General features: G+C 40.7%; 3 protein-coding genes across 6 annotated transcripts in view; all 3 read right to left on the bottom strand.

Annotated features, from left to right (window-relative positions):
• LOC111345785 (uncharacterized) overlaps positions 1 to 26,502 on the bottom strand; it is a 304,322-nt gene extending 277,820 nt beyond the window's left edge. Inside the window, exons 1-3 of the mRNA XM_088735347.1 lie at positions 26,370 to 26,502; positions 24,640 to 26,020; positions 22,621 to 23,148 (exon numbers count right to left, since the gene is read on the bottom strand). Of these exons, the coding sequence (XP_088591473.1) occupies positions 22,621 to 23,148; positions 24,640 to 25,885 (1,774 nt within the window). The 5' untranslated portion in view covers positions 25,886 to 26,020; positions 26,370 to 26,502. The remainder of the gene's footprint in view (positions 1 to 22,620; positions 23,149 to 24,639; positions 26,021 to 26,369) is intronic.
• Positions 402 to 20,149, bottom strand: LOC111319716 (uncharacterized). 4 transcript variants are annotated; one of them, XM_088735381.1, is made up of 14 exons: positions 19,995 to 20,147; positions 19,584 to 19,646; positions 19,330 to 19,419; positions 18,929 to 19,012; positions 18,007 to 18,096; positions 17,541 to 17,603; positions 17,385 to 17,429; positions 16,294 to 16,383; positions 15,819 to 15,908; positions 15,067 to 15,156; positions 6,341 to 6,430; positions 5,884 to 5,958; positions 4,358 to 4,489; positions 402 to 2,253 (listed from the first exon to the last, which is right to left on the bottom strand). In XM_088735381.1, the coding sequence occupies exons 2-14, from the start codon at positions 19,603 to 19,605 to the stop codon at positions 1,211 to 1,213; spliced, it is 2,004 nt and encodes a 667-aa protein (XP_088591507.1). In that variant the 5' UTR covers positions 19,606 to 19,646; positions 19,995 to 20,147; the 3' UTR covers positions 402 to 1,210. The 4 variants fall into 4 exon arrangements, with proteins under 4 accessions (XP_088591507.1, XP_088591508.1, XP_088591509.1 ...); XM_088735382.1 differs by lacking the exons at positions 19,330 to 19,419; positions 19,584 to 19,646; XM_088735383.1 differs by lacking the exons at positions 18,007 to 18,096; positions 18,929 to 19,012; positions 19,330 to 19,419; positions 19,584 to 19,646 and having other exon boundaries at positions 19,995 to 20,149.
• A 119-nt stretch (positions 26,503 to 26,621) lies between the features above and the next one.
• On the bottom strand, positions 26,622 to 27,182 carry LOC148721603 (uncharacterized). The gene has a single exon (XM_088736941.1). It carries the CDS (start codon positions 27,180 to 27,182, stop codon positions 26,622 to 26,624), a length of 561 nt encoding a protein of 186 aa, XP_088593067.1.
• Position 27,183: the final 1 nt, after the last annotated feature.

The raw sequence follows: 27,183 nt of genomic DNA, 5'->3' as shown, positions 1-27,183 counted from the left end.
TAGTAAGGTTGTTAGTTAGTAAGTTAGTTATATTACTCAGTTAGGTAGTTAGCTGCTAGCCAGTTACATACCTTGATTAAGTTTTTTATATATCCGTATATTTTCTTCATAATGGGTTGACTAGCACGTATGGCTCGTCAGTTCCCTTCTAGTCTTCCCCACTGCCTTGTTATGTAACCTAATTTGTTATTATTGTGTGTTCTTTTGTTTTATTTTCCCATGTAATTGCAGTGAAATGGAATAAATTAAATTAAAATTAAATTAAATTAAATTAAATTAATATTAATACCATCTAAACTACTCCCAAGTTTAAACAAATGTTTTACGTACAAGGTACTAAAATAACATTGGTTACCATACTGAAAATAAAAAATGTATATGTAAAAGGTTTTTTCAGTTAATTTCAAAACAACAACTTCCGATTTTATCAATTAGATTATGGGATTATGTCTACATCAGGAGCCCATAATATTCTCAACTATTCCATTACACTGAAAAAAGGATTATACTCCCAAAAAAACTACGTTGCCCGTAAAATTATTTCCTACCATAGGTAATTTGTACAGTACTACTTTACTAAGCTTTTAATAAAATCATCAACTAAAAAAAAAAGTACAAGTTCGAGTACAAGCTGAACAGGAATAAGAGCAAGGTTAACAAGAATGAGAGCATTTTCAATGAAGCTGCTAAATAGTACTTTTAAAACTATTAAAAACGTAACATCTGCTATTAAAATCTAGCAAACATATTGTCATCCTATTTGTTATTCTCTTTCAGAAGACAAAGTCATTCATCAACAACTCATAAAAATAGAATTCAATATTCTTGGTATCCTACAGATCCCTTATACGGAAAAAGGCCTATATACAACCTACTTTCTGAAATAAACTTAACATGCAAAAAAGATCAGTGAAAATTTAAAAATCGCTTGTCGGACGACACCGGGCCAGTCATCAGTTGTTGATCATGACAAACGTTTTCTCTTCCACACTGAGTCATTTAGAACACACTGTTTGATCAACAACGGATGGAGATGGTCAATAACGTGACATAACCTAACAAACTGTTAGTTATCTAACTAATTATTTATCTAATTAATTATCATATATTCACAGTCCTTTAAAAAACACGCGTTGGAGAATTCTATCCTTTATAAAAATGAAATTATTACGTGACAGGCTATCAGTAGAAAGAGGAGCCTATCCGAGCTTTATGCCTCTGACTTAATAGAACGGGAAAGTATCAGGCCTCCTCTAACTTCCCAGTCAGTGCCAGTTATCGCTTCAGACAAACACTGTTTTCCCACGTCTGTTACCTTCCCATTCCCTCTGAGGTCCAGGCTCCTTAGTTTACAGTTGGGATCAGTTAAGGCTTTGCACAAGTACTTTATTCCTTTATCTCCTATTTTATTGTATCTGATGTCTAAACTCGTTAATGCACAGTTCTTGTTAGTTAAAGCTCTAGCCAAGTCCTTTAATTCTCTGTCTCCTGCTCTATTCAAACTGACGTTTAACTTGGTTAAGGTGCAGTTAGTGCTGACCAGTGCGTCACACAAGTGTTCTAATCCTTCACTTCCACAGCAATTCCCACTGACATTCAAACTGGTTAACTTGCCGTTGACACTGATGAGCACGTTACACAAGTACATTATTCCTTCAGCTCCTAACTCATTGCCAGAGACATTCAAACTGGTTAACTTGCAGTTGACACTGGTGAGCACTTTACACAAGTACATTATTCCTTCAGCTCCCAACAAATTGCCAGAGACGTTTAAGCTGGTTAAATTGCAGTCCCTACTGATCAGCGTTTCACACAGGTGTTTTAATCCTCGACTTTGTAAATCACTGTCACACAGGGCCAAGCTGTACAGTTCACCCTGAGTAAGAGCTGTACTCAAGTTCTTCAAACCTTCTTCAGATATCCTACAAAGGATTAATCTGGTTACTTTCCAGTCCCTGTCAGTGATCGCTTTACACAATGTTACCAAATCAGGGTCGTACTCTGTTGGCCACGCCTTCAAAATGCCTAATGTCGAGCTGTATGCCGATGAACCAATCATCTCCTCCTCCTCCTCCCACAAGTACCACACGTCAACAAACCAGTCACGTGGCAGTTCATCTGAAGGAAGTTCATCCATAAACAGCAGCGCCACCTGCCATGCACCTTCTCTGATGTAAATACTAAGGAATGTTTTCAATTCGTACTCATCCATTGCTTCTCGTAATTCCTCCACGGCACTAAGGGAATGGAGCGCTAAAAGGATTAAAGAAAAGAATTCTTCATATTTTACTTGAAAACATTACTGTGAAAAATCCGCCTTTACATATTTTTTTATCCAAAACAGACAAACCACACAAAGATATCTTGGCAAATTGGAAACATAGAGAATTTCGAGTCTCAGTATTTCATTCAGAGTCATTCAAAGTCAAAGGAAACCAGTGGGTAAAACACAGAGATCGTAGACAATATTAACAATAAATGTCGTGCGATACCAAAAACATTGAGTTAAGCCCATTTTCTTTTTCTTTGGCACGGCAAAAAGTCTGAAAATTTCAACAAATTTAACACGTGAAGTTGTAAATCTCTGTCATAAAGTTTTATTCTTACATATTCTTTTCCCTCATTCAAAAATTTAGAAATCTAGAGTCAAAGAATGCCTGCTGCAGATGGTGTTGCTGTCGTCCTTTTTCGAATCTGAGTTTTTGAAACCACAAACGTTTCAGAACGTTTTCAAAATCAAAAGACAAAAATGTGGTTTCACATGGCAAACAAATAAAACAAATATTAATTTTGATAAACTGACAGATCCGTTTTTCTTCTGGGAATAAAGCACCACATAAGCTATCTGCTTTAACATCAGCATTATACATGCTTATGGACTAAGTAGAATGGTCATGTCCGTCCGGCTTGATCTTAGGTTGATCTTAATCAGATTTTCATTCCGTGACCGCCGCACTTCCTTTTCTATTTTCTCTCTCTCGGGGCCGTACCCTTGGCTGTGCAACTTTTAAGAACCACTAACCGTATACATCGAGATCCGCCGACAGTTGCAAAATTTCGTAATTCGTTTTATTTTTCTAAAGGACCCTTTTCATGAACCTTTTTCGAAAACTATATCAAAAAGTTTCGTCGCGCTTTTTTTCTCCGAAAAATCGAAAAGTTCACAGAACGCCTAAATGGCCGTTGTCCAATGAAAAATTATGCAACTTCGACAACTTCGTATGCTACAACGCGATGCAATCCTACTTTTAAATTTTGTGTGCTAGCAGATGGTCCTTTCATCTCTTGGAAGATATTAATTTCTTGCTATGTTGTTACGTTTAAGTCTCAATAGTGACCAGTTGAAGTAAAGGTCAAATTCAGTGGCCTCTGAACAGGTCTTCCATATATACTTAAAAATCACAATATACATTCTCTGAAAGCATTATTTTTTATTTTGATTCATCCAATTCTTTATCTTGACCGGCCATAGGCGGAACGTCCAGGTTTAAAAGAGTTTGGGCTATTTCGTCAAAATTGAAATGCGAACCGCCGAACAGCTGTCACGACCCATTTAAAGGCCTTTAAAAAGGTCTTGTATGATATATTTGCAAACCAAAAAATGTGTCATCTTAAAGTTTTATCCTTGAAGTTTAATTCCTCTAAGTTTCTTTCTTGCCCGCCATAGGCGCGCTGCCTATGGCGGGCAAGAAAGAAAACTCTTTTAAAGAGTTCGAGCTAAAAAATTGACAAAAAATGTAATGCGATCCGTTGAACGGCTGTCACGCAAGAGGTCAAGGCCAATCTTTCAGCTTGTCCAGGAATGTACCAAATACATGAACTTTTGCGGGATTGCATCGCGTTGCAGCGTACGAAGTTGCCAAAGTTGCATAGTTTTTCATAGCTTTACGGGGGGACAACGGCCATTTAGGCGTATTTTGAACTTTTCGATTTTTCGGAGAAAAACAAAGCGCGATAGAACTTTTTGATATAATTTTCGAAAAGGTTCATTAAAAGGGTCCTTTTTGAAAAATAAAGCGAATTACGAAATTTTGAAACTGTCAGCCGATCCTCGATATTTACGGTCACTGGCTCTTAATGCCCCAGCTCGCACAAACGCACACGGCCCTCATAGAGGGATCTGTTTATAAATCTTTTTTTTTTTTCCTTTAAGAACGGGCGTTGGACTGCGTAGGTCATTTGATGATTGTATAAATATACCAGGTCTACTAAGTAAGAACAAACCCAACACAAGATCACAATCTTGACCAACACAAAAACCCAGCATTTCTCTGCAGTCTTACAACAGAATATAGATAACTGGAAATATGTTTGTAAACCATTACAAACTGTCAGTTATTTTAGCCATGTTAAATACCTCGTTTGCGTAAGCCAAGTTTGGCTGACTCATTGAATAAGTAGCTGACATAGCTCTGGAGTTCCTCGGGTAAACTGACATCAAACTTCGCCAGTCCAGATCTAATGGTTGGATACATGGTGTTCTCTAATGCTATTATGGAGGACATTAAAAAAAAGCACAAACTATTTCAATACTTTAGGTCATATTCTAAGATCTGAGAAATTATTGAGAAAAAATTAAGGAACTACTCTTTGAGACAAAGTAAGCGTCAATGTAGCCATTATCTGTGACAGAACACGGAGAAGCTTACCACTAAACTTATATTTATCATTGAAAGATACCAATACCATTTCATGTTGTCGATCATTTCTTACGTATCACATTATTTTCAAAAGTTCTTTAATGCAAAAAATACATTAGGGTCTCAACGAAGTGATTGCTACTACGGCCAACGGTTAAAAAGTTTGGCCATTCAACGGCTTACGGTTAAAATTTTGGCCAATTTACGGCTAACGATTAATTTCTCTCTGTTAAGAAGTTTAATGAAAAATTCTTTCAGTTAACCCTTTTAACAACTTAACAGTTGAAATTTGTCACCACAGTACCCCACACTTCACGCGCGTGCAAATCCCAAGCACTACCCGCACCAAGCAAACTGTGCGTAACAGCACCTATAATTTTGCATAAGTGGGAAAAGTTGAAAGTTTCTAGGACCAGGGTGAGCTTATCCTAAGAAGCCAGTTATTTTTAAGAAGCGCTAGGAGAAATTCACTTTTCCGTGGTCTTTCGTCACTTGTTTTACCTTATTTATTTTCTCTGAGCGCAATGGAAGGTTGTCTACTAACTAAATGAGGGCGATGTCTGGCATGGGTTGCCAAGATTTGCTACTCGTGAGAACATTCCTCATCTAAGTGCTCAGTGCTACACTGAGAGAAACGTAACTGAGCATCGCAGTTGTTAATAATTACTGTGGTAGAAGAAGAGTCTCGTGGAAAAAGATAATTCAAGAAAGAACTGGAACTATTTTATGGCAGTCTGCATTCTCTGTATTTGGTAATTCTCTGTAGTCAATTACGGAATTGACTATAATATTCCATTGTCTATTTAAGAAATGAACAGTGGTTCAGCGTGGTGTGTACTCTTATCGACTGCGATATTCTTCATCACAGTGGTCAAAAATGTTGTGGACTCACGAGGAGCAGCCGATTGGGTGCAACAAATTTTGACCACTTTGATGACGAATATCGTTGTCAATAAGAGTACAGACCTCGCATATCCACTGTCGATCGATTTGTTGTTTACCACAATATCAAAGTCAAATAAGACGATTCCTTCAGTGCATGACACGTTGCGCGCCACAATGACGTCAGCAGCATAGTCTGTACTCTCATCAATGATGACAAGTTAGCCAATCAGAATGCAACATTACTGCTGATTGTGGTAAAACTCCCTACTGACAATAGTTCCTGTCCAATGAGCGCGCGAGAATTTCTACAGTTCTTTTAAAAACTAATTTTCTCTCTAAATGTGCATCATCTAATCACCTTCCGTCCTCTTTTCCTGCAGTTGCCTGAGTAGTTCTCTTACGTCTCTGTGAAAGGTCCAGATTAGTTGACGATCTAAAGAGCAAAATGGTTTAAGGCATTTAATACCATTCTTGGTTGATAGCATTATATCAGAGGAGGGGTTAGCTTAAATATGGAGTAAATACACATTAATCAATGTTTTCCATGTAATGGGCGCAGATGTTTTGCAATTTGCATGCGGGGTTTGGAAATTTAAAAGCAAAGAGTAAAATGTCCGGTTGCATTGTATATTAACCTGCCTCATAGTTCATGAAATTCATCACATCACAAGAAAGACCAAACAACACATGTAAAACGAATTAGGAATTGAGTTTCACCTTAAAGTTTTCTACTAACATAATCAATCCTTTCCTTGCTTCACTTTCCATATTTAGTTTGCCCTGTTCAACAGAACCACTATGCTTGTTTTACTTACCTTCGTATCTTTCTCTGCCTAGTTTCACTGGTAGTTCTTTTAGTTCCTCTTCCAGATTAGCAGTGAAGAGTTCAGGGGGAGGTAGAGTACCTGACGATACAGAGTTCAGAGATCAGGGGGAGGTAGAGTACCTGATGTTACAGAATTCAGAGATCAGGGGGAGGCAGAGTACCTGATGTTACAGAGTTCAGATATCAGGGGGAGGTAGAGTACCAGATGTTAGAGAGTTCAGAGATCAGGGGGAGGTAGGGTACCTGATGTTACAGAGTTAAGAGATCAGGGGGAGGTAGAGTACCATATGTTACAGAGTTCAGAGATCAGGGGGAGGCAGAGTACCTGATGTTACAGAGTTCAGATATCAGGGGGAGGTAGAGTACCAGATGTTAGAGAGTTCAGAGATCAGGGGGAGGTAGGGTACCTGATGTTACAGAGTTAAGAGATCAGGGGGAGGTAGAGTACCATATGTTACAGAGTTCAGAGATCAGGGGGAGGCAGAGTACCTGATGTTACAGAGTTAAGAGATCAGGGGGAGGTAGAGTATCAGATGTTACAGAGTTCAGAGATGAGGGGGAGGTAGGGTACCTGATGTTACAGAAGTCAGAGATCAGGGGGAGGCAGAGTACCTGACGTTAGAGAGATCAGGGGGAGGTAGAGTACCTGATGTTACAGAGTTCAGAGATCAGGGGGAGGGAGAGTACCAGATGTTACAGAGTTCAGAGATCAGGGGGAGGGAGAGTACCTGATGTTACAGAGTTCAGAGATCAGGGGGAGGGAGAGTACCTGATGTTACAGAGTTCAGAGATCAGGGGGAGGGAGAGTACCTGATGTTACAGAGTTCAGAGATCAGGGGGAGGCAGAGTACCAGATGTTACAGAGTTCAGAGATCAGGGGGAGGGAGAGTACCAGATGTTACAGAGTTCAGAGATCAGGGGGAGGGAGAGTACCTGATGTTACAGAGTTCAGAGATCAGGGGGAGGGAGAGTACCTGATGTTACAGAGTTCAGAGATCAGGGGGAGGGAGAGTACCTGACGTTACAGAGTTCAGAGATCAGGGGGAGGCAGAGTACCTGATGTTACAGAGTTCAGAGATCAGGGGGAGGCAGAGTACCTGATGTTACAGAGTTCAGAGATCAGGGGGAGGCAGAGTACCTGACGTTACAGAGTTCAGATATCAGGGGGAGAGAGAGTACCAGATGTTACAGAGTTCAGAGATCAGGGGGAGGGAGAGTACCTGATGTTACAGAGTACCAGATGTTACAGAGTTCAGAGATCAGGGGGAGGGAGAGTACCTGATGTTACAGAGTTCAGAGATCAGGGGGAGGGAGAGTACCTGATGTTACAGAGTTCAGAGATCAGGGGGAGGGAGAGTACCTGATGTTACAGAGTTCAGAGATCAGGGGGAGGCAGAGTACCTGATGTTACAGAGTTCAGAGATCAGGGGGAGGCAGAGTACCAGATGTTACAGAGTTCAGAGATCAGGGGGAGGCAGAGTACCTGATGTTACAGAGTTCAGAGATCAGGGGGAGGGAGAGTACCTGATGTTACAGAGTTCAGAGGTCAGGGGGAGGGAGAGTACCTGATGTTACAGAGTTCAGAGGTCAGGGGGAGGGAGAGTACCTGATGTTACAGAGTTCAGAGATCAGGGGGAGGGAGAGTACCTGATGTTACAGAGTTCAGAGGTCAGGGGGAGGGAGAGTACCTGATGTTACAGAGTTCAGAGATCAGGGGGAGGCAGAGTACCTGATGTTACAGAGTTCAGAGGTCAGGGGGAGGGAGAGTACCTGATGTTACAGAGTTCAGAGATCAGGGGGAGGGAGAGTACCTGATGTTACAGAGTTCAGAGATCAGGGGGAGGGAGAGTACCTGATGTTACAGAGTTCAGAGATCAGGGGGAGGGAGAGTACCTGATGTTACAGAGTTCAGAGATCAGGGGGAGGGAGAGTACCTGATGTTACAGAGTTCAGAGATCAGGGGGAGGGAGAGTACCAGATGTTACAGAGTTCAGAGATCAGGGGGAGGCAGAGTACCTGATGTTACAGAGTTCAGAGATCAGGGGGAGGCAGAGTACCTGATGTTACAGAGTTCAGAGATCAGGGGGAGGGAGAGTACCTGATGTTACAGAGTTCAGAGATCAGGGGGAGGCAGAGTACCTGATGTTACAGAGTTCAGAGATCAGGGGGAGGGAGAGTACCTGATGTTACAGAGTTCAGAGATCAGGGGGAGGGAGAGTACCTGATGTTACAGAGTTCAGAGATCAGGGGGAGGCAGAGTACCTGATGTTACAGAGTTCAGAGATCAGGGGGAGGGAGAGTACCTGATGTTACAGAGTTCAGAGATCAGGGGGAGGGAGAGTACCTGATGTTACAGAGTTCAGAGATCAGGGGGAGGCAGAGTACCTGATGTTACAGAGTTCAGAGATCAGGGGGAGGGAGAGTACCTGATGTTACAGAGTTCAGAGATCAGGGGGAGGGAGAGTACCTGATGTTACAGAGTTCAGAGATCAGGGGGAGGGAGAGTACCTGATGTTACAGAGTTCAGAGATCAGGGGGAGGGAGAGTACCAGATGTTACAGAGTTCAGAGATCAGGGGGAGGGAGAGTACCTGATGTTACAGAGTTCAGAGATCAGGGGGAGGTAGAGTACCTGATGTTACAGAGTTCAGAGATCAGGGGGAGGCAGAGTACCTGATGTTACAGAGTTCAGAGATCAGGGGGAGGCAGAGTACCTGATGTTACAGAGTTCAGAGATCAGGGGGAGGCAGAGTACCTGATGTTACAGAGTTCAGAGATCAGGGGGAGGGAGAGTACCTGATGTTACAGAGTTCAGAGATCAGGGGGAGGGAGAGTACCTGATGTTACAGAGTTCAGAGATCAGGGGGAGGCAGAGTACCTGATGTTACAGAGTTCAGAGATCAGGGGGAGGGAGAGTACCTGATGTTACAGAGTTCAGAGATCAGGGGGAGGGAGAGTACCAGATGTTACAGAGTTCAGAGATCAGGGGGAGGGAGAGTACCTGATGTTACAGAGTTCAGAGGTCAGGGGGAGGGAGAGTACCTGATGTTACAGAGTTCAGAGGTCAGGGGGAGGGAGAGTACCTGATGTTACAGAGTTCAGAGATCAGGGGGAGGGAGAGTACCTGATGTTACAGAGTTCAGAGATCAGGGGGAGGCAGAGTACCTGATGTTACAGAGTTCAGAGATCAGGGGGAGGCAGAGTACCAGATGTTACAGAGTTCAGAGATCAGGGGGAGGGAGAGTACCAGATGTTACAGAGTTCAGAGATCAGGGGGAGGGAGAGTACCAGATGTTACAGAGTTCAGAGATCAGGGGGAGGCAGAGTACCTGATGTTACAGAGTTCAGAGATCAGGGGGAGGCAGAGTACCAGATGTTACAGAGTTCAGGGGGAGGGAGAGTACCTGATGTTACAGAGTTCAGAGATCAGGGGGAGGCAGAGTACCTGATGTTACAGAGTTCAGAGATCAGGGGGAGGGAGAGTACCAGATGTTACAGAGTTCAGAGATCAGGGGGAGGCAGAGTACCTGATGTTACAGAGTTCAGAGATCAGGGGGAGGTAGAGTACCTGATGTTACAGAGTTCAGAGATCAGGGGGAGGCAGAGTACCTGATGTTACAGAGTTCAGAGATCAGGGGGAGGCAGAGTACCTGATGTTACAGAGTTCAGAGATCAGGGGGAGGCAGAGTACCTGATGTTACAGAGTTCAGAGATCAGGGGGAGGCAGAGTACCTGATGTTACAGAGTTCAGAGATCAGGGGGAGGCAGAGTACCTGATGTTACAGAGTTCAGAGATCAGGGGGAGGCAGAGTACCAGATGTTACAGAGTTCAGAGATCAGGGGGAGGCAGAGTACCTGATGTTACAGAGTTCAGAGATCAGGGGGAGGTAGAGTACCTGATGTTACAGAGTTCAGAGATCAGGGGGAGGCAGAGTACCTGATGTTACAGAGTTCAGAGATCAGGGGGAGGCAGAGTACCTGATGTTACAGAGTTCAGAGATCAGGGGGAGGCAGAGTACCTGATGTTACAGAGTTCAGAGATCAGGGGGAGGCAGAGTACCTGATGTTACAGAGTTCAGAGATCAGGGGGAGGCAGAGTACCTGATGTTACAGAGTTCAGAGATCAAGGGGAGGCAGAGTACCTGATGTTACAGAGTTCAGAGATCAGGGGGAGGCAGAGTACCAGATGTTACAGAGTTCAGAGATCAGGGGGAGGCAGAGTACCTGATGTTACAGAGTTCAGAGATCAGGGGGAGGTAGAGTACCTGATGTTACAGAGTTCAGAGATCAGGGGGAGGCAGAGTACCTGATGTTACAGAGTTCAGAGATCAGGGGGAGGCAGAGTACCTGATGTTACAGAGTTCAGAGATCAGGGGGAGGCAGAGTACCTGATGTTACAGAGTTCAGAGATCAGGGGGAGGGAGAGTACCTGATGTTACAGAGTTCAGAGATCAGGGGGAGGGAGAGTACCTGATGTTACAGAGTTCAGAGATCAGGGGGAGGCAGAGTACCTGATGTTACAGAGTTCAGAGATCAGGGGGAGGGAGAGTACCAGATGTTACAGAGTTCAGATATCAGGGGGAGGGAGAGTACCTGATGTTACAGAGTTCAGAGATCAGGGGGAGGGAGAGTACCTGATGTTACAGAGTTCAGAGATCAGGGGGAGGGAGAGTACCTGATGTTACAGAGTTCAGAGATCAGGGGGAGGGAGAGTACCTGACGTTACAGAGTTCAGATATCAGGGGGAGGGAGAGTACCTGATGTTACAGAGCTCAGAGATCAGGGGGAGGGAGAGTACCAGATGTTACAGAGTACCAGATGTTACAGAGTTCAGAGATCAGGGGGAGGGAGAGTACCAGATGTTACAGAGTACCAGATGTTACAGAGTTCAGAGATCAGGGGGAGGGAGAGTACCAGATGTTACAGAGTTCAGAGATCAGGGGGAGGCAGAGTACCTGATGTTACAGAGTTCAGAGATCAGGGGGAGGTAGAGTACCTGATGTTACAGAGTTCAGAGATCAGGGGGAGGCAGAGTACCTGATGTTACAGAGTTCAGAGATCAGGGGGAGGGAGAGTACCTGATGTTACAGAGTTCAGAGATCAGGGGGAGGCAGAGTACCTGATGTTACAGAGTTCAGAGGTCAGGGGGAGGGAGAGTACCTGATGTTACAGAGTTCAGAGATCAGGGGGAGGGAGAGTACCTGATGTTACAGAGTTCAGAGATCAGGGGGAGGGAGAGTACCTGATGTTACAGAGTTCAGAGATCAGGGGGAGGGAGAGTACCTGATGTTACAGAGTTCAGAGATCAGGGGGAGGGAGAGTACCTGATGTTACAGAGTTCAGAGATCAGGGGGAGGCAGAGTACCTGATGTTACAGAGTTCAGAGATCAGGGGGAGGGAGAGTACCAGATGTTACAGAGTTCAGAGATCAGGGGGAGGGAGAGTACCTGATGTTACAGAGTTCAGAGGTCAGGGGGAGGGAGAGTACCTGATGTTACAGAGTTCAGAGGTCAGGGGGAGGGAGAGTACCTGATGTTACAGAGTTCAGAGATCAGGGGGAGGGAGAGTACCTGATGTTACAGAGTTCAGAGGTCAGGGGGAGGCAGAGTACCTGATGTTACAGAGTTCAGAGATCAGGGGGAGGGAGAGTACCAGATGTTACAGAGTTCAGAGATCAGGGGGAGGCAGAGTACCTGATGTTACAGAGTTCAGAGATCAGGGGGAGGCAGAGTACCAGATGTTACAGAGTTCAGAGATCAGGGGGAGGGAGAGTACCAGATGTTACAGAGTTCAGAGATCAGGGGGAGGCAGAGTACCTGATGTTACAGAGTTCAGAGATCAGGGGGAGGTAGAGTACCTGATGTTACAGAGTTCAGAGATCAGGGGGAGGCAGAGTACCTGATGTTACAGAGTTCAGAGATCAGGGGGAGGCAGAGTACCTGATGTTACAGAGTTCAGAGATCAGGGGGAGGCAGAGTACCTGATGTTACAGAGTTCAGAGATCAGGGGGAGGGAGAGTACCTGATGTTACAGAGTTCAGAGATCAGGGGGAGGCAGAGTACCTGATGTTACAGAGTTCAGAGATCAGGGGGAGGCAGAGTACCTGATGTTACAGAGTTCAGAGATCAGGGGGAGGGAGAGTACCTGATGTTACAGAGTTCAGAGATCAGGGGGAGGGAGAGTACCAGATGTTACAGAGTTCAGAGATCAGGGGGAGGGAGAGTACCTGATGTTACAGAGTTCAGAGGTCAGGGGGAGGGAGAGTACCTGATGTTACAGAGTTCAGAGGTCAGGGGGAGGGAGAGTACCTGATGTTACAGAGTTCAGAGATCAGGGGGAGGGAGAGTACCTGATGTTACAGAGTTCAGAGATCAGGGGGAGGCAGAGTACCTGATGTTACAGAGTTCAGAGATCAGGGGGAGGCAGAGTACCAGATGTTACAGAGTTCAGAGATCAGGGGGAGGGAGAGTACCAGATGTTACAGAGTTCAGAGATCAGGGGGAGGGAGAGTACCAGATGTTACAGAGTTCAGAGATCAGGGGGAGGCAGAGTACCTGATGTTACAGAGTTCAGAGATCAGGGGGAGGCAGAGTACCAGATGTTACAGAGTTCAGGGGGAGGGAGAGTACCTGATGTTACAGAGTTCAGAGATCAGGGGGAGGCAGAGTACCTGATGTTACAGAGTTCAGAGAACAGGGGGAGGGAGAGTACCAGATGTTACAGAGTTCAGAGATCAGGGGGAGGCAGAGTACCTGATGTTACAGAGTTCAGGGGGAGGTAGAGTACCTGATGTTACAGAGTTCAGAGATCAGGGGGAGGCAGAGTACCTGATGTTACAGAGTTCAGAGATCAGGGGGAGGCAGAGTACCTGATGTTACAGAGTTCAGAGATCAGGGGGAGGCAGAGTACCTGATGTTACAGAGTTCAGAGATCAGGGGGAGGCAGAGTACCTGATGTTACAGAGTTCAGAGATCAGGGGGAGGCAGAGTACCTGATGTTACAGAGTTCAGAGATCAGGGGGAGGCAGAGTACCAGATGTTACAGAGTTCAGAGATCAGGGGGAGGCAGAGTACCTGATGTTACAGAGTTCAGAGATCAGGGGGAGGTAGAGTACCTGATGTTACAGAGTTCAGAGATCAGGGGGAGGCAGAGTACCTGATGTTACAGAGTTCAGAGATCAGGGGGAGGCAGAGTACCTGATGTTACAGAGTTCAGAGATCAGGGGGAGGCAGAGTACCTGATGCTACAGAGTTCAGAGATCAGGGGGAGGCAGAGTACCTGATGTTACAGAGTTCAGAGATCAGGGGGAGGCAGAGTACCTGATGTTACAGAGTTCAGAGATCAGGGGGAGGCAGAGTACCAGATGTTACAGAGTTCAGAGATCAGGGGGAGGCAGAGTACCTGATGTTACAGAGTTCAGAGATCAGGGGGAGGTAGAGTACCTGATGTTACAGAGTTCAGAGATCAGGGGGAGGCAGAGTACCTGATGTTACAGAGTTCAGAGATCAGGGGGAGGCAGAGTACCTGATGTTACAGAGTTCAGAGATCAGGGGGAGGCAGAGTACCTGATGTTACAGAGTTCAGAGATCAGGGGGAGGCAGAGTACCTGATGTTACAGAGTTCAGAGATCAGGGGGAGGCAGAGTACCTGATGTTACAGAGTTCAGAGATCAGGGGGAGGCAGAGTACCTGATGTTACAGAGTTCAGAGATCAGGGGGAGGCAGAGTACCAGATGTTACAGAGTTCAGAGATCAGGGGGAGGCAGAGTACCTGATGTTACAGAGTTCAGAGATCAGGGGGAGGTAGAGTACCTGATGTTACAGAGTTCAGAGATCAGGGGGAGGCAGAGTACCTGATGTTACAGAGTTCAGAGATCAGGGGGAGGCAGAGTACCTGATGTTACAGAGTTCAGATATCAGGGGGAGGGAGAGTACCTGATGTTACAGAGTTCAGAGCTCAGGGGGAGCTAGGGTACCTGATGTTACAGAGTTCAGAGATCAGGGGGAGGCAGAGTACCTGATGTTACAGAGAAAGTTTTATTTAATGACTTGGTTTTCGCATTTAAATGTGTAAATGGTCTAGCTCCAGATTATTTAGCTAAAAATTTTGTTAAACATTTAGCAATCCACAATAGAAATACAAGGGGATGTAATAGTTTTGTGGTTCCCTGATGTAGACTGTCAATGGGACAAAGGGGGTTTTACTACTGGGCTCCAAGGGAATGGAATGAGCTAGCTGAGAATATTAAGAATGTGACAGGAATTGATAGTTTTAAGAAGACTCTTCGTAAAAACATGTTTTATAAGAAATAATTTTAGTTTAAATTATTGTTGTAAATAAGTTTAGTTAGTTTATTGTGACTGAAAAGTCCTGTTGAAGGGAGTTCCAATAAAGTATGTAGGTATGTATGTGCGCGTGTGTATTAATCAATCACTGTATTAATCAATCAGTGTATTAAATGACAATCTCACTTAATATATAAACTATCTAAATGTAGAGGCCAAGAGGAATTATCTTTACGAGGGAATAATTTCCCTTGAAAAGTTATAATTTGAATAAGGAGTAGAAGCATTCATTGTAAGTTATTATAAGAGGGAAAACTTTTTCTTGAAAAGTGATAATTTGAAACAGGATCAGTGAAGGCATTTTATTGAAAGAATTCTTACATTATTTTATTTAATTCGTTAAGAGGGAATCAATAAACATTTTCATTCACCTTCCATTCTGAGCCTTATAAGTTCCATGCATAGTTCTGCTAATTTTTTCACAAGATGACTGGTTGAAGATTCAGGAGCAGCTAATTTACCTGAGAGAAAAGGTATTATACGCAGATGTATTCAGCACTCAGTGCCATAACTGTTGCTAAAAGTTAAAGCATACCAGCATGTATTAAGGTCAAATGAAGGAACAATGGTACAAGTTTTCCTACATCATCACTTATCATCATTGTTGAAATTAACTATCTATAAGTATTGTATCATCATCACATGCCACAGCCAATTTAATAGCTTTTTAACCGAAGTTATGGACTAAGAGGCAAAACTGAATTAAGAAAAATTTACCTAACAAAACTAAGTTACAATATTGAATAATAGCAGAGAGCATTTAACAGCCTTCTTGGATGAAAATTTATAAGGACAGAAAAAGGTTATTGTCAGATATGGAATAATTTCTCTCAAAAGTGATTGTGAAATTGTGAAAACATTCAATTCATTACATTATTTTATAAGTGTTGATCAGCCATTTGCAAGGTTAAAATATGTTAACATTAAAACCAAACGTCTTTTGACTCTGGGTTATCATCACCCCAGTGATGACCTAGTGTCAAAACATTTGGTTTTTACTTTTAAAATATTTTAGCCCTGTAAATAGTCCATTTTTAAACCTAACCAAATTTTATGGATATTTAGTAGCATTGTTGAATCAGATTCTCCCTGAAAATGACAAAATATGATATTTTCTATTCACCTTCTTTTCTCAGCCTCATAAGTTTCACACATACTTCTTCCAGCTTTTCTTCAAGATCAGTGGTGGAGAGAGGAGAGGAAGGTAAAGAACCTGACAGCAAAGGTATACAGAGCTATTCAAAATTCAGTGTATTACTTTACACAGATAAGATAACAACAGGCATACACTGTACCTGTACAAACAGCAAATTATATTGAAGTTGAAGTCAAATAGTGTCGATCACTTCTCCATTCTGACACCAGCGATCATTCTTGAAAACAGTTATTCCATGTACATACATGCATTGTTACCACATACCAACTCAATACTCCCTTTAATTAAAGTAGAGAATGAGGCACAGCCAAGTTTGGATTAATCTGCTCTGAAAAGTAAAAGCTGTCATGCCTGTTAAAAGCATTTCAGCTTAGCATTCTATTTCCTGCTTGACAATTCTAATTCTGATTACACCTTAGCTTCAGGGTTTGTTACCACTCACCCTTCTCTCGCTGAATTTTTATAGTTTTCTGTCTTCCTTCCAGTTCTTTTTTCCGACCAGCAGGGGGCAACACAACAGAGGGTGAACTAACTAACGTTAAAAATACACAGGACAATTTATGGTGTTACCCTTAATAGAAACATTATAACATGTCAAACCAACATGACTGCAGTGTACAAAATTGATCTACATTACGTCACTGTCAGTTTTTTTAAAGTGCACCTAAACCCAAAAATTTTTTTTCGCTTAACGAAATACGCTTATTTTTTGGAGTATTTCTGTGCAAAAATTTTTTAATTTGCTTAAATCTTAAATTTTCTGTGCCTAGTCAAAATACGGAAAATCGGCCGCCATCTTGCCCCACGACCGAGTTTAAAGAGGAATGGCTCTAGCGGATAATGTGACGTCAAATCGAGAACACGAAAGTCTGCTTTTCACACATTTTCACTTGTTTGGGAAGGTTGTGGTCGATATTGTCCGAAATATGCCGACCAGGTGTGTTGTATGAAGAATGTATGAAGCGTGATACCCTCTTGCAAATTTCGCATGTTGCTACATCCTCCTACAACATACTTAGTCGGCATATTTTCGGACAAAATCGACTACAACCTTCCCAAACAAGCGAAAATGTGTGAAATGCAGACTTCCATGTTCTCGATTTGACGTCACATTACCCGCTAGAGCCATTCCTCTTTAAACTCGGCCGTGGGGCAAGATGGCGGCCGATTTTCCGTATTTCGACTGGGCACAGACAATTGATGATTTGAGCAAATAAAAAAATGTTTGCACAGAAATACTCCAAAAAATACACTTATTTCGTTAAGCGAAAAAAAATTTTTGGGTTTAGGTGCACTTTAATGTATAATTTAAGATCTACATTGAGAAAACTTACATTCTTGTCCTATACTGTTTACCATCCCCAGCCCCTATCATCTAAATTTTCCCTTGATCAAAGCAAAGGACAGAGTGAGAAAAAGTAAATTGGGTTTAATTTCCTATCAAACAAAATATTTGAGAACTCAAAGTATTTCAAAGCAGTCTTAGTTTAGTTTTACCCTGAACTGGTTAATTTAACAGCATCTCTTACTCACCTTTCATTCTTTGAAGTTTCATAAGTAGCCCTTCTAGTTCTTCTTCTGAGAAAGGCAAGATGCCGAGTAGCAAAGGTGTACAAGGAGAGAGATTAACATTCAGACTTAGTTTAGTTTTACCACGAACTGGTTCATTTAACAGCATCCTTTACTCACCTTTCCTTCTTTGAAGTTTCATAAGTAGCCCTTCTGGTTCTTCTTCAGAGAGAGGCAAGATGCCTAGAAGCAAAGGTGTACAAGGAGAGAGATTACCATTCAGACTTTTCTACAGATAAATAGTTAGAAACAGGCACAACAATTTGTTTCTATAGATACATTGCCTTTATGAACTATTGAACCAAAAAGTTGTTGAAAACATCAAAAGATTTGATATACATGTATATAAATAATATATCATGTAACTATATGTTGTTTCATTTCCACAAGGCAACACAAAATTCCCTTTTAATACAAGTAGAGAATGAGCTACATCACATTTGGAATAATTTACCTTGAAAAGTATTATCTGACTGTACCATAACTGCTGAAGAGCATTCTTGCTTGGCAAAAATAACAGTTACATTAAATAATTAATTATAGATAACTGTCTAAATGTTAACTTCAGAGTCCTTTTGTCACTCACTTTTCTCTTCCTGAAGTTTCATAGTTTTCAATTTTCCTTCCAGTTCTTTTCCATGACCAACAGTGGACAGTTTGGTGGAGTGTGAAGTACCTAAGGGTAAAAGCACACAGAGCAATATTAATATTCATGGTGTTACATTTAAAAGAGAGATGACAACATGGCAGACCAACATGTGACTGTCTGTAAAGTTTGTATGAAATTTATCTAAAAAAAAAAAAAACATCAATGTCAGTTTTTCAAGACATAATTAAATTTTATGATCAGAGTTAAAAAAAAACTTTATCATACTATCATTATTTTCACTATTATTAATAACAATAATTATTATAACAGTTATAACTATTGCTATTTTACAGCATTACAGTTATAATAGCAGCTTTTTTTTTTTTTTCATGACCAGTAGTGAAATATACAGCTGAGGGTGAAGTAACTAAGGGTGAAAGTGTACAGTGCAATGTTAGCATTCATGGTGTTCAACTTTTAACGGAGAGATGATAAAAATGGCAAACCAACAAGTGACCATCTGTAAATAATACAGTAATAAAATTTATCTTAAATAAAGCACTGTCAGTTTTTAAATGCATAATTTATGATCAAGGTTGGAAAAAAAAATTTTATTACATACATGTACTATTGATAATTACACTTATTAGTTATTATTTATACTGTTTCAACATCCCCAGCCACTACCATGTTAACATTTCCTAGTACCAAAGGACAGAATGAGGGACAACTAGTTGCTAGTAAGCCACTAACAACTTTTAAAATAATTATTCCCTCATACCACTGGACAGAGTGAGGGAAAACTAAGTTAAGTTTTCTTACTTTTTAAAGTAATCTTTTGCATAAAACTGAGAGCATCTCAAGGTATTCTTTGTTTTGTTCTATCCTGAAAGCTAAGTAAATAGCATTTTTCATTCACCTTCCATTCCTTTAAGTTTCATACGTAGCTTTGCTAAATCTTCCTCAGGATCAGAGGCAGAAAATTCAAGGACAGGCCAGGTGCCTAAGCTCAAAGGTACACAGACAGATTAGCATTCAGTGATTGCCATGGAAAAAGTTACCACAAGACATACCAATGTGAATATCAAGATAGATGGATACTTAGGGTTTGTTTAAAACAGCAAAAAGTTTTAGATGAAAAGCTTATGGGTTTGTTTGTGCTAAAACTTTTAAGTTTAAAATCCTATAAAAAAAAATAGGAAATTATTATACAGTACTGTTGTAACAATTAAATAAACCCCTTTGTTCCCAAGATCTCATTTTATTAGTAAATTCAATTCTGATTATGACCAGCTAGCTTCAGAGTCCTTTTTCACTTACATTTCTCTTCCTGAAGTTTCATAGTTTTCAGTCTTCCTTCCAGTTCTTTTCCATGACCAGCAGTGGAGAGTTTGGTGGAGAGTGAAGTACCTAAGGGAAAAGGTACATAGAGGAAAGGACAGAGAGAGAAAAACTAAATTGGGTTTAATTTCCTTTCAAACAAAATATTTGAGAAGTCAAAGTATTTCAAAGCAGTCTTAGTTCAGTTTTACCATGAAGGTTAATTTAACATGCATGCAGTATCTTTTACTCACCTCTCATACTTTGAAGTTTCATGAGTAGCTCTTCTAGTTCTTCTTCTGAGGGAGGCAAGACACCTAAAAGCAAAGGTATATGAAAAGAGAGATAAACATTCACTGACTTTTCTACAGATAAAGAGTTAGAAAGTGGCACACCAACTCGCATTTATGGATAGACTGCCTTTATGAACTATTAAACCAAAACAGCTGTTCAAAACATCAATTTGATATACAAGTATGTTGTTTTATTTCCACAGCCAACCCAAAAGAGAATGAAGCACAATCACATTTGGCATGATTTACAATGAAAAGTATTATCTGACTCTACATAATCGCTGAAGAGCATTCTGGATTGACAAAAACAACACTTACATTAAATTTTTTATAACCAACTAAACCTTAGCTTCAGAGTCCTTTTTCACTCACGTTTCTCTTCCTGAAGTGTAAAAGTCTTCAGTCTTCCTTCCAATTCTTTTTCATGACCAGCAGTGGATAGTATGGAGGAGAGTGAAGTACAGAAGGGTAAACGTACAAAAGGCAATATAATTAGTATTCATGGTGTTACAATCAAAGAGAGATGACTTAACATAGCAGACTGACTATCTGTGAAAAGAGTATGAAATTTATCTAAAATACATCAATGGCAGTTTTTCAATACATAACATACGAGGTAAAAAAAAAAATAACCAGTCCTTTTATTCCATTGTTTCAACATCCCCAGCCAATACCATCTTAACATTCTCTAGTACCAAACAACAGATTGAGGGACAACTAAATTGGGTTTTAATTCTTTTGAATTAACCCTTCTAATGAGAATTAAAAGATAGCACTAAACTCCAAGCTTTTTTAGTTTAATTAGTTTAACAATATCTTTCATTCACCTGAGTCATCATAAGAATCAGAGCTGGAAGATAGAGTGACAGGCAAGATGTCTAAAAACAAATGTATACAGGGATAGATTAGCTTTCACTGAAAAAAAAAAAAAAAGATTAGCATTCACTGACTTTTCTACATATTTATCGAAGGTACACCGCCTTGTATTTCACTTTCCTTTTGCTGAAGCTTCATAGTTTCACTCCTACTGCTTTTTTGGCCAATTTATACACCTATGAATTCTTCCTCTCCTTCATAACCAGTGCATCAAAACAAATTTAAGAATGATTTGTAATTGGGTTTTCATTTACTGTGAGCACATGAGGGGATTTCTCAGTTTAAATATATTGTTTTCATGTGACGTCATCAAATTACAAAATTTCAAACTAAAAAGCTACAAAAATTTCTATCCTCATTAGGCATAAGGGGTTTAAATTCATATCTGTTGTCAACTTTTCAGCTCAATAGTGTTCTGATCACATCTGTTGAAAAATACACCCTTACTAGTGGTTTTTAGCCCTTTTAGGAGTTTAAGTGTTAGGAAAAGTGCCTGTCTACTTTACTATCATAATACTGTTTCATCATCCCCTAGCTGCTACTACTAGCTTAAGAAAATCTATAGTTATGTAATAAATCAACCCTTTCATTCCCAAGATCTCATTGTGATTCTCCTTACTGTCTGCCATACAATTCCTATGACATCACTTGCCAGTTTGTATTGTAAAGAAAAAAATTCTGTTTTGGTCCATCATAGTTAAGTTCAAGGGTTAATTTAAAATTAAAAAAGTGGATTCTATGGAACTGTGAAAAGAGACTAGAAATTGTCCAAATTCCATTATGTCCAGATAAGTCAACAAAAGAATCACATGCTTTAAGTGTTAGTTCTTCGATGTCTTTTGAATTATTACTGAGACCAGTTTTACACAAATATTGTAATATATACACTATTTCACAGTTCCATGGTACAGACAGATGAAGGATGGAATCAGAAAAAACAAACTTGGGATGCAAGATTTTGTTTAAAAAAAAGCCAGCACTTTATAAGAGTTGAAAGAATATAACAGCATTCTTGGTTGATTTATTTCCTCGTAGAAGAGTACATAAAAGAAAAACTGAATTTTCTGTTCACCTTTCAGAGTTTCTTGTGGTTCTTCTCCTTCTTTATTGTGACCAGTGGTGGACATTTCAAAAATGGGTAAACTACCTAAGAGTTAATTAGTGCACAGAGCAATTATAATTATTAATAGCTTTCTTGAAATCACTTATTAGAGAAAAGATAGCCATGGGCATTCTAACATGTGTCGTGGTCATGAAAAGATATAATAATACTCTCCCAGAGTTGGTTCTTCAAGACATCATTCGGTTCCTCAATTACAACTCATAAATTATTTCAAAACAGATCCTTATGTCACAAAGAAGTGTTTCTGCAAAAGCATACGCTAAATTTTTTGTTTTATTAAATTTCTGAATAGCAAGCTTTAGATTCAGTTGTGTTTACTTTTCACTTTCTCTGACTCCACAACCTCTGTGTTCTGTTTCCATATTTCTATCTGTGCCTCATCTTCAGTACCTGTGGAGTATGACTGAGCTGACAAAGCACCTAGAATAAAATATAAAAGAAAACCAATTATGTGAGTTTCCCATTCAGACACTAAAAACTGCATTTCCAATAATATTGTATAACAGTTACACAGATCTTATTATTGTGCGGCAGATAACCCACATTTAATTAATTTTATCAACCAAAACTACTGCTTCCTGATATCATTTCCCCATTGATTCTTTTCAAATAAATTTTACAAAGAATTCAAAATAAAATTTAACACAGCCAAAAGGAAAAAATGCACTATTTCAAGGAATAATTAAAATAACTGAATTTAGTGTTTTCTTTTAACACAAACAGACAGACCGACAAGTAAAGAAATGAAGAAAGTTCAAGTGACTCTAAACAAAAATTTAGATACAAACTAACATCTTGCAAATAAATCACTTATAGCAGGACTTAGACAGTCAGCACATAAATTTTTTCAATTAGACAACACGTTCTATCTTGATAGAAAACTAAAACCAATTCTTCATAATTATTGTAACAGTTTTAAAACCCACTCCTAGATGAAAGAGAGATACACTTTTGCAAATATTTTTGAGATGATTTGGTCTTGAATTGTAAGGTACTTACCTCTGAGTGCAACTCTCTCAAAGTACACTTTGCATGCATTGTACTCTTCTATATCCATTGTTGTTTTCAGCTTCAGCTCTCCCAGATTCAGTTCCTTCAAGATCATTTCCGTGACGAAACAATTTTGAACCACTTCACCCAAGTGACCAGATAAATATTCTCTCCACAATTCCTCCAAGATCTGGAGAGATTTACACTGCACTGTTATCACCAGACTTCCTTGTCTAGCACCCTTTATGAAAACTCTCAGGTCTTGCATGAAGTCCATGAACTCATCACGCTCTTCCTTGCTCCGTGGTGGTGTAGTCTCAAGATAGTTTTTCCCAACTAATAAAAAGAATTTCTCTCTAAGCACTTGGAGAGATTCTGGATGAGACACACTTCCCTGCATTTCTGGTGCAGCAGATGACTTTTGGAGCTCATCCATTTGGTATTTTTCAGACTCCACGATGGAAGTTGTTGTCTGATTATTGGATTCAGCAGGTTTTTGGTCTTCCACATCAATAGTAATATCCAACTCATCAACTGCTGATTTGTAATAAGAAGTACAAATTAATCATAATCCTTATAATTTAACATGATGTCAATCTTGAATCTCTAAATGTAATTGTGAAACTCATGAAATATTTTTCAGAGAAAATCACCAAAAACTTACAGCCAGGGAAAGATAACAGTTGAATCTGGTTCCTATAAGGGTTCACCTCCTTTTTTAAGAGAGGAAAGAAGAGATACTCTAGGAACAACAATTTCAATGTCCATTCCAATCCCTAGCCTAATGGGCACTTCTCTCAGGAATCTTTATGTAATTATTCCCACAAGTATAACACAATTTTTGCATGACCACATGTTCAGCATTTCCAATGTTTTGTAATCAGACCATTTTATTTCCAAGCCTTCGGTAAGAGACTAATAACTATTTTCTTGAAGATTTTTTGCCTTCACTGTAAGTTACTGGGACTAACAAAAGAGAGGACAGCAATAGTGGTATCTTTCTCAAACATCTTGTCCTTTCTCTGTTTGATTACTATCTTTTATAGGTACATTCCCATCTTGAAGCAGGATTATCGCTGTGATAAAATAAAAGAGGCCATCTCTGTAGTCATCACTACAATCAGATGTGTTCTTTCTATTTCCCAGCAAGACTTGGCAAGGTGAATTAAGTTTTGAAATTGCACAGGAATAATTAAGTTACCTATTTTCCAACATCTTAATTTTTTTTCAATTTTCTAAAACACCACCCTATTAGTATTGGATGATAGGTGCAATAGATTAAATATATAGCCACAAAGGAGGGAAACAATCTCCTCAGCAGCCTGGAAGTTGCCATGGAAACTAAACCATGTACAGCCCATCACAACTTAAATCAAAACAACACAGACAACCCAACGTGTGGAATCAACGCTAACACAAAAGTGGGAGGGAAGGTAAGGAAATAAGGGAAACAAAGCTAGCAAAGTAGCAAGAAAAACCAAGCTAAAAAACATGGCAAAATTGTTCCTGTAAAACCTCTCTTTAGCCTCCCGACATCCCTGTGGTGAAACCAATGCATTCATGACATCTGTACCCCAGGTTTTAGCCTTGCCTAAATTACCTTTAGTCTCATTATTGTTAGACTGTAACGACAGCAAAAACACATAAGTGTTACAAACATAGCATGAAGCAAATATTATGACAAGGAGGATGGAAGAAAGTGGGGAAAAAGGGGTTGCAATCATATCTCAACATTTACAGATAGATAGATATATAGATAGATAGATAGACGTTTACTAAAAAATACCTTAATAGCAGATGGAAGCTGAATTGCAAAGGTGTACAAATCATGTACTAGAACTCTACAATAAAATCAAACCTAAAAGGGAACTAATTTACATCTACAATTATAATAAATGAACAAAAAGCTTGCTCTACTTAAATGAGCAATGTGCAGTTTTTCAATAAATTTCCTACATTTCAACACAGGATAAAGCAACAATATCACATGGATCTAAACTGTAACAAAAATGAAAGAACTAAACCTACCATTTGCATTTTTCACCACTTTCTCAATCATTCCTTTGAATCTCTCACATTCTACTCTCCAAGAGTACACCTTTCTGTAGTTATCTCTAAGCTGTCTGGCTTTAGCTTCTCTTTCTTCAGCGCCTTCTTCAGACACCTCTCTAATCCTTCGTGCCCATTCATTTGCATCTTCATCCAATTCAACAATAACAGTGTTCCCACCTTCAACTTTTCTCAGAGCCTCAGCTATGCCAGATTCACCAGAAACAAGTATAGGAATACCAGCAGAAATGGCTTCGAGCGCGACAAGTCCAAAGCCTTCGGTACGAGAAGGTAGAGCAACCAAGTCTGACTGATAGAACATCAACTTAAGTTCCTCTGGATCACTGCAGTATCCACGGATGGTTAGTTGGTTGCGGCTCACTCCAGTGTTGTCAAGAAACCATTGCTCAACTTTTCGATGTTCACCAGGAGAGGAGCCCACATAGGTCAGCTCAAAGTTCCTACCCAGAGGCCCTATGGCATTTGCGACAATATCGTATCCTTTCAGGGAGAGATCCTCAAAGGTAGCTCGGCCAAACATAGACACGTTAAAATGCTTTACTATTGCTCTGTCTACAGCCAACTTCGATTCATTGGAAAACTTTCCAAAGATCCCAGGAGTGATAATCTCCACTTTAACATTAAGGAGACTTCTGCTGTACTTCTGTTGTAGACGGGAGCCGACGGCGACGACTGCATCTGCTGCCTTACACAATTCAATTTCCATCTTGTGCTTCTCCTCGTTCTCTTCGATCGTATCTATTGTAGCCGTAGTTGTTTTCTTGTATTTCCCAAGGTCCTCACAGAAGACGTGGACGAACTGAATCCATTTACATTTTGCAGCCCGTACAATGTGGCACGCTGGAGTTCCAAGTTTTCTACCGTGACCAATGACAACATGTGGATGCTGAAGCTCGGGAGGTGGAAATTTTAACCAGTCTAAAGGATCACGCGATCCAGGTACAGTCTCAGCGTTGATTAAAATCACACCATGTTTTTTGGCATCTTCTCTGTCTCGATCATCGCTTTTCGAAACGTAGCAGTAGATTTTCATGCTACCAGTCGTTATTTCTGCCAAATTAATAACAAATTCACGATTGAAAGTTGATAATCCACCCTTCAAAGATTTCCACTCGTCACAGAGAAACATAACATGAAGAACCCTCTGTTCTTTCTTCTCATCTTCGCTGCTTGCCGCAGTGGACACGCTCGGCCCTGTACTCATTGTTAGTATTTCTTTGCTTTCAATAAGTTTCACTGCACTTAATTTCACAATCAAGGAACATTCACGTCTGACTCCATCGTAGGCATTTCATGCACGTAAGTTTTACTAGCGACTAAATACAGGAATGGCTCCAACCTGTAATTGGATGATAAAAGTAGTAAAAGATAATAAGTTACATCTTAACTCCTTGCACGTGAGTATTGTTTAACCGTGTGTCTCCAAGCGGAACAGTGAAGTAGCAATGCGAGCGAAAACAACGATGTCTCAAACAAGAAATGGTTATTTACATGATGTTGGGGATAGCACAAAACTTCGACGCGTTATCCGTAATATTCCTTTAATTTTCGACCATCACAATTGATAGTATGAACATGTCACGAGAAATCGGTTACCTAACGGTGAAAAACTGGGAAAGAAAACAAACAAAAGGACGAATAAACAAATGAATACCTAAAAACAAGTGTTAAATCGAAATCCTACTCACATTTTGTGCGAACCAAACAAAAAAAGGAAGAGTTTGCAGCCGCAAGAGCTCGTCGATAAGAACACGTGTTAGTAGCTATAGTCCAAAAAACATGTGACCAGACTGTACTTCGTGTACATGTACCGAAACGTAACGCAACAAGAAAAACAAGAACAAAGGAAAAACGTCACGGACTAAGTTCAACTAAACATTCCGCCCGCCTTGGGACGATTCGATTGGACGATCGCCCAAAAGTCCTGGTTCAGCTCAAGTTTAGGTCTTCTGAAAATCATTTTCCAGTAGGCACAGCTTCTGAATCGGGCGTATGAACACGGAGTCTTTCGATTTGACTTTCGCTGTGCGTACCATTCCATCAGTCCCAGGGTAGGTCTCCAAGACCCGTCCAAGACTCCAATGCCCTCTTGGTGCGTTTTCATCAACCAGTAGGACCAGAGCATTTGGTTTTAAATTGGGCAGGGCTTTGCGCCATTTTCCTCGAATTTGCAGGGTTGGCAGGTATTCCCGTAGCCATCGCTTCCAAAACAGGTCTGCCAGGAATTGGACTTGCTTCCATTTCCTCCGGTAGTTATCAGCCTTCTCGAACGCGCCTGGAGGTAGGCAGATGGACTTTCTTTGCATCAGAAAATGCGCAGGAGTGAGCGGCTGAGAGTCGTTTGGGTCATCTGAGTTGGCAGTGAGTGCTCGGCCATTCAGCACTCGTTCGACTTCCGTGAAGAGAGTTTCAAGAACTGGTTCTGTCACCACTTGAGTCCCGACTATTGCCTTTAGAACGGTCTTGGTACTGCGCACCATCCGCTCCCAGATCCCCGACATG

This window comes from Stylophora pistillata, chromosome 10 (genome assembly GCF_964205215.1).
Source record: "Stylophora pistillata chromosome 10, jaStyPist1.2, whole genome shotgun sequence".
NCBI lineage: Eukaryota > Metazoa > Cnidaria > Anthozoa > Scleractinia > Pocilloporidae > Stylophora > Stylophora pistillata.
Note: the sequence above shows the minus strand (reverse complement) of the source record. Positions and strands in the feature narration are given on the sequence as shown.

What these genes read in the sequence shown, in the direction of transcription:
- LOC111319716 (XM_088735381.1), bottom strand. Translation starts at nt 19,605, where the DNA reads ATGAAACTTCAAAGTATGAGAG. An exon ending in GAAACTTCAAAGAAGGAAAG is followed by an intron (nt 17,430 to 17,540) that starts GTGAGTAAAGGA and finishes TGCCTTTCTCAG; the next exon opens with AAGAAGAACTAGAAGGGCTA. An exon ending in ACTTGGCTTACGCAAACGAG is followed by an intron (nt 2,254 to 4,357) that starts GTATTTAACATG and finishes TAATCCTTTTAG; the next exon opens with CGCTCCATTCCCTTAGTGCC.
- LOC148721603 (XM_088736941.1), bottom strand. Translation starts at nt 27,182, where the DNA reads ATGTCGGGGATCTGGGAGCGGATGGTGCGCAGTACCAAGACCGTTCTA.